At 38.9% G+C, this 18,371-nt stretch overlaps 2 protein-coding genes across 3 annotated transcripts; both read left to right on the top strand.

Moving 5' to 3' along the window:
• The first annotated feature begins 231 nt into the window (after window positions 1–231).
• Window positions 232–6,643, top strand: LOC131512763 (keratin-associated protein 21-1-like). Of its 2 annotated transcripts, XM_058731847.1 has the most exons (2): window positions 232–371; window positions 5,137–6,643. In XM_058731847.1, the coding sequence occupies exons 1-2, from the start codon at window positions 232–234 to the stop codon at window positions 5,237–5,239; spliced, it is 243 nt and encodes an 80-aa protein (XP_058587830.1). In that variant the 3' UTR covers window positions 5,240–6,643. The 2 variants fall into 2 exon arrangements, with proteins under 2 accessions (XP_058587830.1, XP_058587829.1); XM_058731846.1 differs by lacking the exon at window positions 232–371 and having other exon boundaries at window positions 4,861–6,643.
• Window positions 6,644–7,522: 879 nt separating this feature from the next.
• Window positions 7,523–12,189, top strand: LOC131512764 (keratin-associated protein 21-1-like). The gene has a single exon (XM_058731848.1). The coding sequence runs from the start codon at window positions 11,491–11,493 to the stop codon at window positions 11,848–11,850; it is 360 nt and encodes a 119-aa protein (XP_058587831.1). The 5' UTR covers window positions 7,523–11,490; the 3' UTR covers window positions 11,851–12,189.
• Window positions 12,190–18,371: the final 6,182 nt, after the last annotated feature.

Below are 18,371 nucleotides of genomic sequence, written 5' to 3'. Positions count from 1 at the left end.
ACTAGTTAGGGCCAAATCCTGGCCATAACTACCTGAAAAAAGTTGTTGTCCTTAAAATGATGAGCTTTTTAAAAATGAAATTGCTGTGGTAATGTGGCTACAAAGTCTGTGTTGTGTGCTCCGCCCTTTTCTAGTAGTATATAAAGGTCTCAGGGCAAGACATGACATTCAGACTCCAGAAACCTCCATCTGCTCTTCTAAAGAACTACTGAAGCTCCATTTCTTGCCACCATGTGTTGCAACTACTATAGAAACTCATGTGGTAGCTGTGGCCATGGCTGTGGCTATGGCTGTGGCTGTGGTTCTGGATATGGCTGTGGTTATGGCTGTGGATACGGCTCTGGCAGTGGCTGTGGATATGGCTGTGGATACAAGTCTGGCTATGGCTCTGCCTGCTGTGGATGCAGACCATTTTCCTACAGAAGATGTTATTCATCTTGCTGCTAGAACATAACTGAAATACATCTTTTTCTCTAAGACGATTATTCCAAGCCAGTGTTCCATAATCACACCAGATCTGAATGAAGAGAGTAGTCAGAGTCTGCAGTAAATTGACTGTCTTCTTGAAAGTCTTCATTGTAATTGAGGGGGTCTGAGTTATTCTGTTTTTGGAAGGAAGACCTCATTTTTGCCATTGTCCAAGGTTAAACTTGTTATCTTCTTATTCTATGTTTCTCTATTGTGATGATTTCCAAATAAAACACGTTTTACTGCTCCTCCCAAGTTTGTGTATCTTTTCTGTCATACATGTCATTGACATATTTTTGTGTATTATTTCTGTGACCTCCTCAGAGATTGACAGGGCTCATGCTAAACTCTTTGTTCCGGTTATGTATGTCCGGCTTCCGTTATGACTGGTCAGTATCCATGACATACTGAATATTACATATCTTGTATTTCATCCCTAAAATATTGAACCTTCTTGGCTGAGTCATGTGTTCTTACTTCATTTTACTCAAAGGTTTGTTTTTAAGCATTTGTGTTTCATGATCCTGGAGCTATCCATTTCACTCTTTCCGTGTTAACCACACTCATGTAGTCAACACACACACACACACACACCTCGAAAATCTGCTTTGGGGGGCGCCTGGGGGGCGCAGTCGGTTAAGCGTCCGACTTCAGCCAGGTCACGATCTCGCGGTCCGTGAGTTCGAGCCCCGCGTCAGGCTCTGGCCTGATGGCTCGGAGCCTGGAGCCTGTTTCCGATTCTGTGTCTCCCTCTCTCTCTGCCCCTCCCCCGTTCATGCTCTGTCTCTCTCTGTCCCAAAAATAAATAAAAAACGTTGAAAAAAAAATTAAAAAAAAAAAAAAGAAAATCTGCTTTGGGAAAATGATGCTGGTGAAAAAAATGGGCTGTAAGGGGAGGGAAAGAAGGCTCAATAATTAGGTACAGAAATGACCTGGGGACTGGTTAAATGAACCTGAGTTTAGATGGTAGTATAGGTAATGAAAGGGAACAGATGAGCATCAGGGACTTTGTGAAGGTAGAACCTATAAGATCTTAAACATCATCAGTGAAGAAGATGGGAGAAAATCCTAGAGAAGGTAATATCTAAAAAGTATGTATTTTTTCTTTGCACATAGAATGGTACGGAATTCAGGGTAGTATATGCAGTTATATATCTGAAAGACTGGTATAGCAAAATCAATAAGACTAACGTTACAGATGTGTTCCGTGTCTTTCCAGAGACACTAATCAGGGTGGGGTGAATGGGTGATCATAACATACAAATTTCTCAACACAAGAGATCTTTCAATGTGACACCATCTGAAACAAGAGTGATTCCCTCATTAGGTGCTCTATCACGGGATAGATCTAAAACCCTATTACTAGGGTTATTTTGGGGGAGAGGTAGAATTAACCAGTGTTACATATCCATTTCCTGTTCTATTGTAGGATGCTATAGGTTAGAAATGGATTTGAGCTTTGAGACCTGATTGTGATAATGGTGACGCTAATACCAGGAAAATACAGGACCACAAACTTTTATGTTGCCAAATCTAGGGGGAGAAGCCAGATGTAATATGTTTTGGATTGAGAGATCCTATTTTCATTTGGGAGGCAGAAAGACTGTTAGAACTGGAGTCAAAATTCACCCATGGTTAAATAAATTCAGTGTTCTTAATATTCCTTGAATCTTTTTTTTTAAAGTTTATTTATTTATTTTGAGAGAGACAGAGACAGTGGGAGTGGGGAAGGTAAGAGAGACAGGGAGAGAGAGAGAGGATCCCCGGTAGGCTCCACGCTGTCCATGCAGAGCCTAATGCAGAGCTTGAACTCACTGAACCATGAGATCATGACTTGAGCCAAATCCAAGAGTCAGATGCTCAACTGACTGAGCCACCCAGGCGTCCCAGTATTCCTTGAATCTTGAAAGAAATTGCAGGCTTGGGAAAAAGAAGGACACAAGAGGATGATGATAGATTATTCTCCTTGGAAGAAATAGATCACTTCTTATAAATTAGAGGAATGAGTAGTCTTAATCATCACACATTTGTTGAGTACCTAATAAGGGACATTTCATTATGTTCTATGGACAGAGAATTAAAATATTTTTGCCCCACTTTCTAAAAGTGTGGAAAAGACACATACACAAAACCCTACAAGCTACAAAGATCAGAATATTGCTATAGTATAATTATAACAAAGGTGTTTGAAAAATACAGAAGGATAAAACAGAAGAGAGGCCAAGACAAAGAATAAACAAAGAAGAGTCAGGCATATTTCTGAAAGAGAGAGAAACTTCTAGCTGAAATATGAAAGATGAATAGAAGTTGGTCCATCATAAAGGGAAATAGCCTCTGAACAGGGGAAAAAAGATGTAATACGTTTCAGGAAAGGTCTATAGCCTAGAGCCTTATTGCAATAGATATCATCAAAGCTGGAGGAAATGTAATCACTAGTTGGACTTAAGGAATAAATTCACAGGTGTCAGTAGGCTGAATTCAAAGGTGACCTCTAATGACATGCATCCTTGTATGCTTCCCTCCTCTTCAGTGTGAGCAGGTCTTGTAACTTGCCTTTTACCTTTGCAAAGATGATGGGATAGCATTCCTGTGATTATGTTATGTTTGGGGTTAGAAGATAAAACTCAAGATGAATAAATCTGAATTTTAGATGAAAACCAGATAACTCTTTAGTATGTTTCATGCAATATTTGGGGCATACTGGCTAAATCTGGAAACTCAAGTTTCACAGAAAGAGATTTTTCAGATGTCCTGGCTGATACTTTGAGTGTAATATCATGAAACCCGAACAGAGATCCTAGGTAGGCTGTGCTTAGACTTCTGATCCACTTAGACTGGTAAGAATAAGTGTATATTGTCCTGAGGTGCTATTTGCGTGGGCACTCACATGTATGTGTGTGTGTGATAATTTACAACAGGCTTTCTCTACTGTTCTCTAAATTATCTGGTAAGAGGTGTGGTTGACTTGGGTGACCTCTATAGCATTTCTGTATATCAACAGAGATTAGGAGACAGTCATACCAGTAGGTATTAAGAGTAGACCGCTATAGAGAGAAAGTGAAAGAAAGGTTGAGAGGCGCTCTCAGACATACTTGAGGAGACTGGCTTGTGAACACAACACTGAAATAAATTTTACCTAGGACCCAAAGTGACACTGGGAATAATGAGACTTGAAAGCGTGTGGCGATTTTATAACAGTAATTTCACAGCGAAATGGGTCACCATAAGAAACAATAAGTGTTTAAGCCTCTAATGAGTAGAAAGGGACACTTGATGTAATGAAACGAAGAACAGACACTTGATCTTTGTAATGTATTAACTGTGGAGCTTTCGGTAAGGTTCCTAAACCTCTTTGTACTCCAATTTCCATATTACAAGTTATCTACCTCTTTCACAATTTTATTGGGGTCACATAGATTAAAATGTCTGAAGGAAATTTTGTGATTTGCAAAAATTTCAAGTCTTTTTTTAACATTTTTTTAAAGTTTACTTATTTTTGAGAGGGAGAGAGAGAGAGAGAGAGAGAGAGAGAGAGAGAGAACATGAGTGGGGGAGGGACAGAGAGAGGAGACACAGAATCTGAAGCAGGTTGCAGGCTCTGAGCTGTTAGCACAGAGCCTGACATGGGGCATGAGCTCACGAGCCATGAGATCATGACCTGAGCTGAAGTTGCTGACTTGGATGCTTAACCAACTGAGCTACCCAGGTGAGCCTCAACAGTCTTTAAAGGGTATTTGTATGTGTGTGTGTTGTTCTGTTTGAACTAAATGAATACCTGGAGTTGATAAAAATTTATTGAGGAATGGCTCTTGGGGTAAAATTATCAGAATATCATATGCATGGGTATTTGGATTCATAGGAACTCTACAACATAGAATGTTGAGGTTCTGAATTGGGCAGCATTAAGTTCCAATGAAATCCCCTATGTAGTATTTAGTAAGCTAGTCAATGTAATTAGTCAAGCTTATTTTAATAGTCATATTTCCAAACCTAAACTTTGCTACCCTCCACAGAGCCTTGTTACATATATCGTTGGAATCATGTGCTCAGATGATTGGATAATTGATGGAAACTTTCTCGACAGATTTGTAATTGGCTCAAGACAATTCTGGGGGGACAAAAAACAAACATGGTTTCCCAATAAAACTGGAGTCTATAATAATTGTTTCATTTAAGATAGATGCTATAGCTGTGAAAAGATCAAGTCCTCTCATTATCAACTGACAGGAGTGACTTATACATGCTAGATATTAAATAAATATTTATTGCATGAATCACAAAATTCATTACATGCCCTGGCCCTTCCTTGTCAGTATATAAAGGTTCCAGGGTAGTAGGTGACATTCAAACTTTGGAAGCACTCTTTCCCTCAACAGAAACCTCACCCTCTGCCACCATGTGTTACAACTATTATGGAAACTCTTACAGGGGCTGTGGATATGGCTCTGGCTGTGGCTGTGGATATGGCTCTGGTTGTGGCTATGGATATGGCTCTGGCTGTGGATATGGTTCCAGATATGGCTGTGGCTATGGCTGTGGATATGGTTGTGGATATGGCTCTGGCTGTGGCTGTGGCTATGGCTGTGGATATGGTTGTGGATATGGCTCTGGCTGTGGCTGTGGCTATGGCTGTGGATATGGTTGTGGATATGGCTCTGGCTGTGGCTGTGGCTATGGCTGTGGATATGGTTGTGGATATGGCTCTGGCTGTGGCTGTGGCTATGGTTCCAGATATGGCTGTGGCTATGGAAGTGGCTGCTGTACCTGCTGACCATTTTGCTACAGAAAATGCTGTTTTTCTTGCTGCTAGAACATCGTCCTAGAATATCTAGAATATTGTATGCCTCTGAAGAATATTTCAAGATTAACATTTTTCCCTAAAAGATGCTTCATTTTATTATCTCTACATGCAAGTAAGAATTGGATACCACCTGTGTTTACTTCAGAGAACCTGTTATTGAGGAATTATGAATGTTTCCATAATGTTACATGAAGACAGAAGATTTGATTCTGGTTATGTTCAAAATGTAAATTCTTGGTTATCCTATTCTATGGTTTTGTATTGTCCATGAGCATAAAAACTCCATATGTGGGATAAAAGTATATTTTTTCAATACAGAAATTTCACTTGTTCCTGAAAGTTATTGAATACTTTGGGCCAGATTCATCACCGACGTTAGTATTTGTGGCTTCCCTGGAAGGTTGGGCAACCACTGTGTGAGCTGAACCTTCTGCTTGATTTTGCTGTTAACATAAAATTGCTCTAAAATGTAAAGTCCAGGGGTGTCTGGCTGGCTCAGTTGGTAGGCATGTGACTCTTGACCTTGAGGTGGTGAGTTCCAGCCCCACGCTGGGCGTGGAGCCACCTTAGAAAAATATAAAATAAAATGTGAAGTCCAGTTAAAAAAATAATATGGTGCTGTTTCAGATAGGAAGATCAGGTTAAAAGTCTGAAGAAGTGACAAGTAGGCTGATATTTGGCAAATGGATAGATGCTAGAATAAGGGGAAGAATGTTGGAGGCAGGAGGGAGAACAGGCGCAAAGCTCTCAGCAGATGGGAGGTTAGTATGCTTAGGGACTGTAAGGTCTGGGGACAGGAGAGCAGAAACCATCTAGACTGGAGAGGTGAGCAGAGGCCAGGTCACGCAAAGCCTTGTGTTATAAGGTGTTAAGATTTGCTTGGATTTTGTTTTAAGATACTTATTGGTTTATCCAGCCATTTGTTCTTGTCTTTGCAACGTCTTTCCTTTCTGTCTTTTTTCCATCTTTCATATCAATACTAAACACAAATTCACACCATTTCCATGTTTGCGCGTGTGTGGATTGGACTATGGAAGAATGGAAGAAAGGTATCTTGTTTGGAGCATGTTGGAATAATTGAAGGGGGTATAGTCTCTGGTCTGGACTTGGAAATTTGTAAGGGCAGCTTGGAGACGGGGGGAAGGGAGGAAGAGGCTATGAGAGGGGGTACTTACAAGTGTGGACCTCATAGCACTTTGTGTTGACACCACCATTTTCTTCCCATATTTTAAAATATTTGTTACATGGAAGAGAGATTAATATTGGTTTCCTGGCTCCAGGAACCAGAATTAGATGAACATGTATGGAATTAAAAGGAGGCTAACATCTTAATATGTGACAGTTTTAAAACATAACAGGCAAAAATGGATTTTGGTGTCAGAGAGGTTATTCAGCTGACTCTTAACATCTCATCCTATTCTAATTTTTAAAAAGTGTTGATCCTATAATGTAAACAATGCCTGCAAGGCATAGAATCAGAGTCACTGAAAAAAGTGGTAATGTTCTTAACAATGATAGGAGAGAAGTGAAATGAAAAACTTTTTATAGATTTGGAAGATGGCCAGAGATAATGAATATATTTTATTACCTTATCCTATAGGAAGGAGACAAGGCATGAGGCTGAGGTAATATGGCAATAGTAACCATATTAGCAAAGTAAGGCTGTAGTATCAGCAGAAGCTTAAACCTAGACAAGTCTGCACCGGTTTGCATTCCCAACAACAATGCAAGAGGGTTCCTTTTCCTCCACATTCTTACCAACCCTTGTTGTTTCTTGTATTTTTGATTTTATCCATTTTGACAGGTGTGAGGTGATATCTCATTGTGATTTTGATTTGCATTTCCTTGGTGCTGAGTGTTGTTGAATATCTTTTCATGTGACTGTTGGCCATTTGGATGCCTTCTTTGGAGAAATGTTTGTTCATGTCTTCTGCCCATTTCTAATTGGATTATTTACTTTTTGGGTGTTGAGTTGCATAGGTTCGTTATATACTTTGGGTACTAACACTTAAATGGCTATGTCATTTGCAAATATCTTCTCCCATTTAGTAGGTTGCCTCTTAGTTTTGTCAATGGTTTCCTTGACTGTGCAGAGACAGTTAAGAAACAAAACAAATTAGAAAAAGAAAAGAGAGAGAGAGAGAAACCAAGACACAAACTCTTAACTATAGAGAATACACTGATGGTTACCAGATGGGAGGTGGGTCGTGGGGTGGGTTAGATAGGTGATGGGGGTTTAGGAGTACACTTGTGATGAGCACTGGAGGATGTCTGATATTGTTGAATCCCTATTTTGCAAACCTGAAACTAATATAACACTATATGTTAACTATACTGGAATTTAAAATAAAAAAAATACATAAAATAAAAAGAAAAAAATAAACATGAAAAAAAACTAGACAAAGTAAGATAGAAATATTCCATATTAACCAAAGCCTGCATTACAGACTTCATGGGGGAAAATACTAGGGAGGAGTAGGGAAAAGAAATATGGCATTTGCAAGGATCTTAAGTTACACTAGGAATTTTCCATGGAGGATTCTGAGAGATTTGAATCATATAGAAACTACTAACAAAAAGAGATTTCACAATAAAATGAGATTGTTTGAAACAATAAATTGAGAGTTCCCCAACACTGAAAATATTAAAAGAGAGGTTACTTGTATCTCCCTATTATATTATTATGTAATACAATAGTACAGATTATATGTCACATCAAGCAAACATGGAAATGCAATTTTAATTTGGCACTGAACCCTTCTGAGTGTCAGTCTCTGTTAAATGACATTTTAAATTCACAATCTGATAGTTTCACCAAATGGTTTCACGGCTCACATACAGACAACTGGAAAAGGAATGTTTTCAGCCAATAAAGCATTTTACAGTAGCGAATACTGCCTAGTCGTGTGGGAGGAGCTGGACCAAATCACATTTTGACTCAGATTCAATTGACATCTAAGCAGGAAGAGGGGAAAGAGGGAAAAAGTATATTTGCTGTCAGTGTGATTCTCATAGAACTTTTAGAGTATAATCTCGTGAATCAGGAGGAGCCCCCGTACAACGACACATTACTCATCACTCTTGAAACATTCAGCTGCAGTATGGTCACACCGCCAAGCAGCACCTGACTTTACTCTTCCATAGTAAACTCTGGAACTCTGGGAGCGCAGAAATTTACTTTCTCCCTATTAAATACATAGGCCTATTCCCAAGGGAGGGGACTGTAACCTCAATAGATGTTTATGATCACTGATCTTCAAAATATGCTATGAAGCCAAGCCCTGTGATGTATGGTTTGATACTACATGTTTATAAAAATATGATTTAAAATGCACCCAACAAGATGCACTGAGGCCAATTGCATGGTAGTTTGTTTTCTGAGGGAGTTGGGTCACTTTTGAAAAGTTATTGTGGAAAACATTAATTAACACAGATGCACTTGAAACCAGAGCAACATTACACAACATCTTAAAATTTTAGTACAATAAATATATCGGTATAAGTAAATGTAGGTATTTGAAAAGCTGCTGTTATTTGGGAATCCTTGTATGTGGATCAAAGAAAGGGGGAAAGGAAAAGTAGAATGTATTGAGTCTCCACTATACATCAGGATCTGTGCTATACTCTTTGTATCTCCTATATATTTTCTACAGACATTTTGACAAAATTTTAAATACATGTAGTTATTTTTGTTCCAATTTAGAGGTTATAAAAACGGAGGCTCACAAATCTGAGGACATTTTCCCTGGTCAAATTGTTAGCAAGTGGCTCAGCCGGAAAGGGAATCGATCTGTTTGCCATGGAAAGCTATTTCTATTACAGAGCCTCTGAAACTTGGGGGAGACATGTACCAGTCATCAATTTACTGCCTCTCAGCTTCAAACTCCCCTTCAGTAGATGCTCTGTGATAATACATGGGATTCCTTTAGGCATTTTTTTTTCTTTGCTGTGAGCATGGTATGAAGCTTTCTCAGTAGCGGGGGGTGTTGGGACATTGCACGAGGAAGTGGTTCTGAATTTTTTGGGTGCAGCACTGGAGGGAAGGGGAGGGTGTTCGGTAGTGTGGATGTGAAGACATCTGGGGAAGCTCTACTCAGTCAAGAGTTGAGGATGTGAGGGATCCTCAGTGATGCCGGAGCCTCAGACTGACAAGAATCTTTATTGGCTCCCCTCTGTATGGAAACCTGTACCTTGAAGACTTCTCCTCCACGAATCCCTGTTGACCTCCTGCCCTCAAAGACACCCAGATTCCCTCTACAGGAATTCCCCATCCCCCGTCTGCCTGTATCCCAGAGCTTCCCAGGCCCTCTACACGCCCACACCATCGGTTGCTTGTTTTCCATCTGCGTTCCAGAAAGAGTTGTCTCCTGCTTGGTCAATGACTGCGGAACTACCCTGGTCTGGCCAAACCGGTGAACTTCTCTGCTTTCTAGTGGGCTGAACTAATCTTTTCAAGTTTTTTTTTTAAATTTTTTGAGTAGTCTCTCACATTCTTAGGGTACCATATAGAATTTCCTCATATCGTATAGCTACTCTTTTATCATGGTTTAATAATTTTGTTTCACATTAAAATTTCTGTTTATCCTACTATGTGGTTTCTGTCTCCTGATTAGAATCAGACTGATATAGAGGTCTTTAGTTTTAGGAGTCATCTGTGTGTTTACAGTGGTCAAATCAGTGGCAGCAGATAAGATTTAATAGTGTATAAGGTGAAAAGCAAAGATGTAGGATAAAGTAGCCACAAGAAGCCCAAAACTTAGGGAAAAGCAAGGAAAGATTGTTAATGAGAGAGAGGTCCTGGACCAGAAGCCCATGCATAAGGGAAATGGTGGTAAAAGAGGATATCAAATTAAAAGTAAGGATGAATAATAAATACCATGGAAAGGTCACTATTATTAATGCCATGATGAAAGGCATCCAACAAAAGCAGTACAGGTAAATATCATAATTAAAATATTGTTTGTCAGAGAAGACAGGTGAGAAGAAAATCAAAAAATATTGCAGAGCCTGGAAGAATTAATTATTGAGTGGCTACATGTTAGTGGGAAGTATGGATAGATAGTACAAAGATGGGAGCAGTGTGAGAAAACTTATGAACAGACTTATGTTTAAGAACTGGACGTTAGGGGTGTCTGGGTGGCTCAGACGGTTGTGTCTGACTCTTGATTTTAGCTCAGGTCATGATCTCACAGTTTGTGAGATCAAACCCTGTGTTGGGCTCCTCACTAATAGTGCAGAGCCTGCTTGAGATTCTCTCTCTCCCTCTCTCTTTGCCCCTCCCCTGCTGTCTGTCTCTTTCTCTCAAAATAAATAAACACTTTTTTTTTAAAGAAATGGACTTTAACAAAGAAGTTGTTGAACCAAGGCATTTTTCTTGCTCTAAATTGAAACCCTTGGAAAAGTTTGCTCTCTGTTTAAATAATAAATATTAAATAATGTACTCATCAGGATTTTAACCACCACCACCACCACAACAACAAAAGAACAAACAACAACAACAACAAAATACAATACAAAAAAAAAAAAAAAAAGGAAGAGAATGTAATAACCTGACTGGAAAAGGTTGGGATAGACTCGCACTCCTCCAGAGAGAATAAGAATGTTTCCAGGCGAGGCTATAACGTGTTGAAATATTTAATTGCTTGCGCAAAATCCATGAGAAGTGCTTCAGAGTGATTATGATGGAAAAAACAAAATACTAAGAAAGGGTAAAAAAGACACCAAGATGCTATGATGATGATTATGGCGATGAAGATGATGATGATGATGGTACAGAGGCTATTAATAGTAGTGAGTAGAACTTTGTGTTTTGTGGATGATTTCTGAGGTATTGAAAGAACAACAACAAAAAAAACCCAACCAAACTTATATTTATAGGTCAAACATATTTTGGTGATGTGATATGTCATGGTCATGAAATGCAATTATAGAAGTGAAAATTATGGTCTTATATGTTTGGGGTGCTTAGGAAATGTATCTTTATTTGGTTTTAAAGCCTTAGAAAATTCCTAGTTTAGCAAGTAAATTAGGGCGTTTAAATAAACTTGTTGTACACAGGGTGAGCTAATATTAGGCAAATAGTTGTAAAATGAGAGAGCAGAGCCCATGTGAGGTATGAGCCATACATCCCTGGGAGTATATAAAGGTCCTGGAAGAGGAGGTGGTATCCAGACTTCAGAATATCCTCCTACACCTCAACTGAAAACTCACCTCCCAACACCATGTGTTGTAACTACTACGGAAACTCCTGTGGCGGCTGTGGCTCTGGCTGTGGCTGTGGATATGGATGTGGCTATGGCTCCCGCTATGGCTGCGGCTATGGCTCTGGCTGTGGCTCTGGCTGTGGCTCTGGCTGTGGCTCTGGATGTGGCTCTGGCTGTGGCTCTGGATGTGGCTCTGGCTGTGGCTATGGCTCTGGCCGAGGATATGGTTCTAAAGGCGGATATGGCTGTGGATACAGCTCCCGCTATGGCTGCGGATATGGCTGTGGCTCTGGCTCTGGCTGTGGATATGGCTCCAAAGGCGGATACGGCTGTGGGTTCAGCTCCCGCTATGGCTGCGGCTATGGCTGTGGCTACTAACCATTTTGCTACAGATGATATTCTTGTACTGCCCCTTTGAAACGATCGCTACAAGTCCAAGTCCAATTGGAAATCTCCCCATCCATGAACTTCATTGCAAAGCAAAGAATTATTATTGTCTGTCAAGAACCTGCCTACACTTCGAAGAAGCTCTTTGCAGGTGATGGAGACCAAGTAGTTTCATCACATCACTGAAGAGAGAAGATCTTATTCTGATCACTTTTCAATCATAAATTCTTATATATTTGTCTCTGTACTGTGGCTATTTGTACAAGCACAGGAGGATTATCCAACTGGAATATACTAAAATGGAGCAAAAATAGTAATTTCTTAATAAAATATTTTTATTTACTGAGAAGTCTGGTTTTCTTTATATCACAGCCATCATTGGTTTCAAGGTTTGTGTCCTCCTAGAAATATGGGAGACCACAACTTTGGATAAGTGTGTTTATTGATTGGAGGACCCTGGGTGGCTCAGTGGGTTGAGTATCCAACTTTTTTATTATTATTATTTTTTGTTTGTTTGTTTTTTTTTTTGACGTTTATTTATTTTTGGGACAGAGAGAGACAGAGCATGAACGGGGGAGGGGCAGAGAGAGAGGGAGACACAGAATCGGAAGCAGGCTCCAGGCTCTGAGCCATCAGCCCAGAGCCCGACGCGGGGCTCGAACTCACGGAGCGCGAGATCGTGACCTGAGGTGAAGTCGGACGCTTAACCGACTGAGCCACCCAGGCGCCCAGAGTATCCAACTTTTGGTTTCAGCTCAGGTCGTGATCTCATGGTTCATTGGATGGAGCCCTGAGTCAGGTTCTGCACTGACAGCATGGAGCCTGCATGGTATTTCCTCTCTCCCGCTCTCTCTGCCCCTCCCCTTGCAGTCTCTTCCTCTCAAAATAAATAAACTTAAAAAAAAAACCCCAAGGGGCTCCTGGGTGGCTGAGTCAGTTAAGCGTCCGACTTCAGCTCAGGTCATGATGTCACAGTCCGTGGGTTCGAGCCCCACATCGGGCTCTGTGCTGACAGCTCAGAGCCTGGAGCCTGCTTCTGATTCTGTGTCTCCCTCTCTCTCTCTGCCGCTCCCCTGCTCATGCTCTGTCTCTCTCTGTCACAAAAATAAATAAAAACATTAAAAAAAATTAAAAAAAAAAACCCCTAAAACCATAAGTGGATTCCGTAAATGCCCAGTGTCATGTTCGTATTCCATTCAGGAAAAGGCAGGAAGGACAAAAGGTGAGCAGCATTGACTTTTTAAAGAAATGTTGTCTTTGGGGTGCCTGTGTGGCTCACTCGGTTAAGTGTCCAACTTTAATTCAGGTCATGATCTCATGGCTTGTGTGTTTGAGCCCTGCATTTGGCTCTGTGCTGACAGCTCAGAGCCTGGAGCCTGCTTCGGATTCTGTGTCTCCTTTCTCTTTCTGCCCCTCCCCAGCTTGTGCTCTGTCTCTCACTCTTTCAAAAATAATAAAAAAAAAAAAAACATTAAAAAAATTTTAAAAAAAGAAATTTTTTTTTGGGGGGGGGGGGAGAGGAACACTTCCCAGATAAAAAGACGTTTGCTTACACCTCTACGGACCATTACTGTGTCATGTGGCCACTCTCAGCTGAAGGTGGGTAAGGAAAAAGAAATTGTTGACAGAGGTTCTGCCTGTCAGCCAACAGTGTGTGCCAAAACCCCATAGGTCTTGAATATCAGTGGAAAAGGACAAAAGACGGGGAAAGCAAAAAATCAGATAAATGGGTATTTGTGTTTATAGTGATTTGAGTTTGTGCAGGGGCACAATGAAAGCTTGTCTTCGAGTTATAACGGGTTAAGTTTATATTCCTCTGTTTATATCATGTTATTTGTCCACACCGGGCTCTTTTCTTTCCTTCTTGTTTTTTTAAACCTATTTATTCTCTGTTATTTTTCTTTTATTTTCACTCTCACTCTCATCCCTCATTTGCTGCCAGCTTGTATTTTATATGCAACCATTTCATTTTATATTATATATTTTAAGTTTATATAAATGACATGTCTTTTTCCTTTCCTTTCCTTTCCCTTCCTTTCCCTTCCTTTCCTTTCCCTTCCTTTCCTTTCCTTTCCTTTCCTTTCCTTTCCTTTCCTTTCCTTTCCTTTCCTTTCCTTTCCTTTCCTTTCCTTTCCTTTCCTTTCCTTTCCTTTCCTTTCCTTTTTCCTTTCCTTTTTCCTTTCCTTTCCTTTCTTTTCCTTTCCTTTCCTTTCCTTTCCTTTCCTTTCCTTTCCTTTCCTTTCCTTTCCTTTCCTTTTTCCTTTCCTTTCCTTTTCCTTTCCTTTCCTTTCCTTTCCTTTCCTTTCCTTTCCTTTCCTTTCCTTTCCTTTTTCCTTTCCTTTCCTTTCCTTTCCTTTTTCCTTTCCTTTTTCCTTTCCTTTTTTCCTTTCCTTTTTCCTTTCCTTTCCTTTCCTTTCCTTTCCTTTCCTTTCCTTTCCTTTCCTTTCCTTTCCTTTCCTTTCCCTTCACTCAGCATGATTTGTGTTGACAGATCCATCTCTACTGTTGTGTGTACATTTAGAATGTTATTTCTATTGCTGCCTGGTACTCTGTGTACCATGTATATACAAGATCTACGTAGTGCATGTACACGATTTTTCTCATTCAATATCTCGGTGATTCACACAACTGCCCTCAGGTCCCCTTTACCATAACATTGCATCAGTAAACACGTGTTCCTTTGTGGGATTTTATGAGAATCAACCCAGGATCTGAATTGCCGGGGCAGGTGGTATGTGTATGGCTAGGTTACTTTTTTAAAAATTTGAGTAGAGTCGACACACAATGTTTATTACTTTCAGGGGTACGGCTTAGTGATTTGACACGTTTAAACATTATGCTTTGTTCACCACAAATGTAGCTACCATCTGTCCCATTACTTTGCTATCACAATATGATTGACTGTGTTCCTCATGCTGTGCCTTTTATTCCTGGGACTTACTCCTTCCGTAACTGGAGCCTATATCTCTCTTTCGTCTTCACCCATTTTGCCCAACCCCTCTGGCAACCATCAGTTTGTTCTCCATATTGGTAGCTCTGATTCTTCTTCTTTTTGTTTATTCATTTTTTAGATCCATTTATGAGTGGAATCATGTATTTGTCTTTCTCAGTCGGACTTATTTCACTGAGCGCCATACCCTCGAGATCCACCCGTGTTGTCTCAAATGGCACAATCTGAGGAAAGGAAAAGAAAGGAAAGGCAAAAGGAAAGGCAAAAGGAAAAGAAAGGAAAAAGAAAAAGGTATGTCATTTATATAAGTTTAAAATGTATTATATAAAATGAAATGGTTGCACATAAAATACAGGCTGGCAGCAAATGAGGGATGAGAGTGAGAATGAAAATAAAAGAAAAATAACAGAGAATAAATAGGTTTAAAAAAAAGAAAGAAAGAAAAGAGCCCAGTGTGGACAAATAACATGTTATAAACAGAGGAGTATAAACTTAACCCTCTATAACTAGAAGACAAACTTGTGTTGTGCCCTGTCCAAACTCAAACTGCTATAAACACAAATCTCCATTTATCTATTTCTATCTACCTCTATCTATCATCTATCTATCTAAAATGGATTCCACATTTTCCTTATCCATTTGTCTATTAATGGATACTTCTATGTCTTGGCCATTATAAATAATGCTACAATAAGCAAGGGGTGCATATATCTTTACTAGTTAGTGTTTTCATTTTTGGGGGTAAATACCCAATAGTGGAGTGATTGGTCATATGGAACTTCTATTTTTACTTTTTAGAGGAAACTCCATGCCATTTTCCGCAGTGGCTGTACCAATTTACATTTCCACCACTGGTGCATGAGGGTTCCTTTTTCTGCATATCCTTGCCGACATCTGTCATTTCTGATCTTTTTGATTTTAGCCATTCTAACAGGTGTGAGGTGATAGCTCATTGTAGTTTTGATTTGCATTTCCCTGATAATTAGTGATATCGAGCATCTTCTCATGTGTCTGTTGGCCATCTGTGCATTTTCTTTGGAAAAATGTCTATTTAGGTCCTCTACTCCTTTCTTTTTTTTTTTTAATTTCTTTTATTTTTATTTTTATTTTTTTGGCATTTGCTTAGTTTTATTTTATTTTTATTTTTTTAATATGAAACTTATTGTCAAATTGGTTTTCATACAACATCCAGTGCTACACACTTTTTAATCAGACTTTTTTTGTTGTTGTTTTTGTTGAGTTGTAGTGTTCTTTATGTATTTTGGATATCAACCCCTTACTGGGTATATTATTTGCAGGTATCTTCTTCCATTCAGAGGGTTGCCTTTGTTTTGTGGACAGTTGCCTTTGCAGTGAAAAAAACAGGTTACTTTTTAGAATGTCCACACCAGTTCAAAACCCTAAAATTATAGTTTTTATGTTTTCAAATCTATGCTAAAACTTGGTATTATCTAACCTTCTAATGTTTACTTATTTGATAAATGAAAGTGATATCATCTTGTTTTAATTTATATTTCTTTGATTACTAAAAACTTTGAATATTTTGTATTACTTCAAATACGTGTCAAACTTTGTTTGTTTCTTCCATATCCTTTGCCCATTTTTTTCAATGGGGTTTCTGTCTTTTTCTTATTGATTTGTTGGAGTTCATTGCCTATTCTAAAGTGTCATTTGTCTTTGTTCATAGTGTGCATAACTGAACACAAATTTTTAACTCTATGGTTTGTGATTTTGAAGCTTTATTTAAGAAGACCTATTTTACCTTTATGTCAAAGATGTTCCACATTTTATTACTTTCAAGTTTTGCATTTTCCTTTTAGATAATTAATTCACATGGAGTCTATCTTTATATGTTGTGCTTCAGCTTTATTTTTCACTGTGTTGAGCCATTTTCTCCAATATGACCTGTTAAACAGTCCATCCTTTGTCAATGACTGGTGGTACATCTTTATTGTATATTGTTTTTATGTGTAAGAGTCTGTCTGTGATTCTCTATGATGTTCTCTCTTCACTTATATCTCTCTGTATATTTCAGAAGCCTTTTTATCGTAATGGCAGAAAATTAGGTTTATTGTACATGTTTCTACTAAAGAGAAGTAGAGCCAATGGGTAGAATTTAAAGACAAATAGACCTCACAAGAAATGTTTTTAATGGCTAGAGGAATGGTTTTTTTTTAAGTTTATTTATTTATTTTGAGAGGGGGGAGGGGGAGGGAGAGAGAGAAAGAGAGAGAGAGAAAATCCCAAGCAGGCTTCACATTGTCAGCATAGAGCCCAATGTGGGGCTTGAACTCATGACCCCAGCCAAAACCAAGTCGCACGCTCAACCAACTGAGCCACCTAGGTACCCTGTGATTGGTAGACTTCTAGGCATCCCTACCCAGAAGTTGTTCAAGAGTTTGGATCTCCTCTTATTGCAGAAGTGAGCAAAGCTGTGCATTCAGAACATGAGATTAATTGATTCATTCCATTCACTTCTACTTTGAAATTTAGTGATTCTATAAGTAAAGAATAAATTAGAGTGAGGTTCAGGCAGCCTGAATGAGGATGATATGGTCAGGAAAGCCAGAAAAAAATAATGCCCCACTCTGTAGCAGAAACAGGAAGAAGCGTTTTGATTTGAGGTACACTTTGAAGCCTTCACTTTGAGTCAGTATTTCCAGATTTCTGTGAATTTGTACAGATGATCCCCAGAGCAGGGAAAAGAGAGAGACCAGATTCAGTAAAGCATTTGCAAAAGAATTCATGACGGTGGTCAGGGATTAATATGATGATGAATAGTCTAGTTCTTGAAGGGATATCGAGAACTACTCATTGTGGATTGCTGAGAGATTATGAGATATGATGTGGGTCACAACAGTTCAGTTGCCTTGAGAAACAGACATCATTACTGTAACTATTCAAAGACAGATGAACTGATCATCTGCGAGCGGTAAGTATGCAGAATGACATAGCACTTTGTTACTTATTAGCTTTGTTTCTTTGGTCTAGTAATGTAATTTCTCCTTAAAAATCAATTTCTTTGTATGAAAATGTGGATAAAATATGTTCCCAATATTGTGGGGGTGATTCAGACTTAATATTTTCAAAGGCAATTCACGCAACATAAACCATTATAAAAAACTTGTTAGAATGAATTTCTTTGCTCTATGGGAAGTTGCAAAGAGAAAGCAGTAATCAAATCTTTAAAAGATTAATTGATACATTTATTCACACAACCCTCTGAGACATATTCCGTAATTAGTGATAGATATTTTATAATTAACATTTTTATTCACTTAACTCCCCAGCTGCAAGATTTTAAATTCTGAATATATTAAAAGACAGTCACAGTCTCAACATAACCTGTTTTCCTGTGATGTTAATGTTTTTGGTGATACCAAAATTGAAATAAGGATCTCAATTGTTTTACATATTGAAACCATAAAATGTTTTCAAGCCAGAAGTTTTATAGGTATAAGTGTTGGCTTTCATAATTACTGAATTGAATATATGTTACCCCATGTTTATTGAATTACTATAGTATTCTGAGAAACAATTTGTTGTATAATGCTTCAATCAC

Source organism: Neofelis nebulosa, chromosome 5, assembly GCF_028018385.1.
Source record: "Neofelis nebulosa isolate mNeoNeb1 chromosome 5, mNeoNeb1.pri, whole genome shotgun sequence".
Classification (NCBI taxonomy): Eukaryota; Metazoa; Chordata; class Mammalia; order Carnivora; family Felidae; genus Neofelis; species Neofelis nebulosa.
The sequence above is the reverse complement of the archived record's forward strand: the minus strand, read 5'-3'. Positions and strand labels throughout refer to the sequence as shown.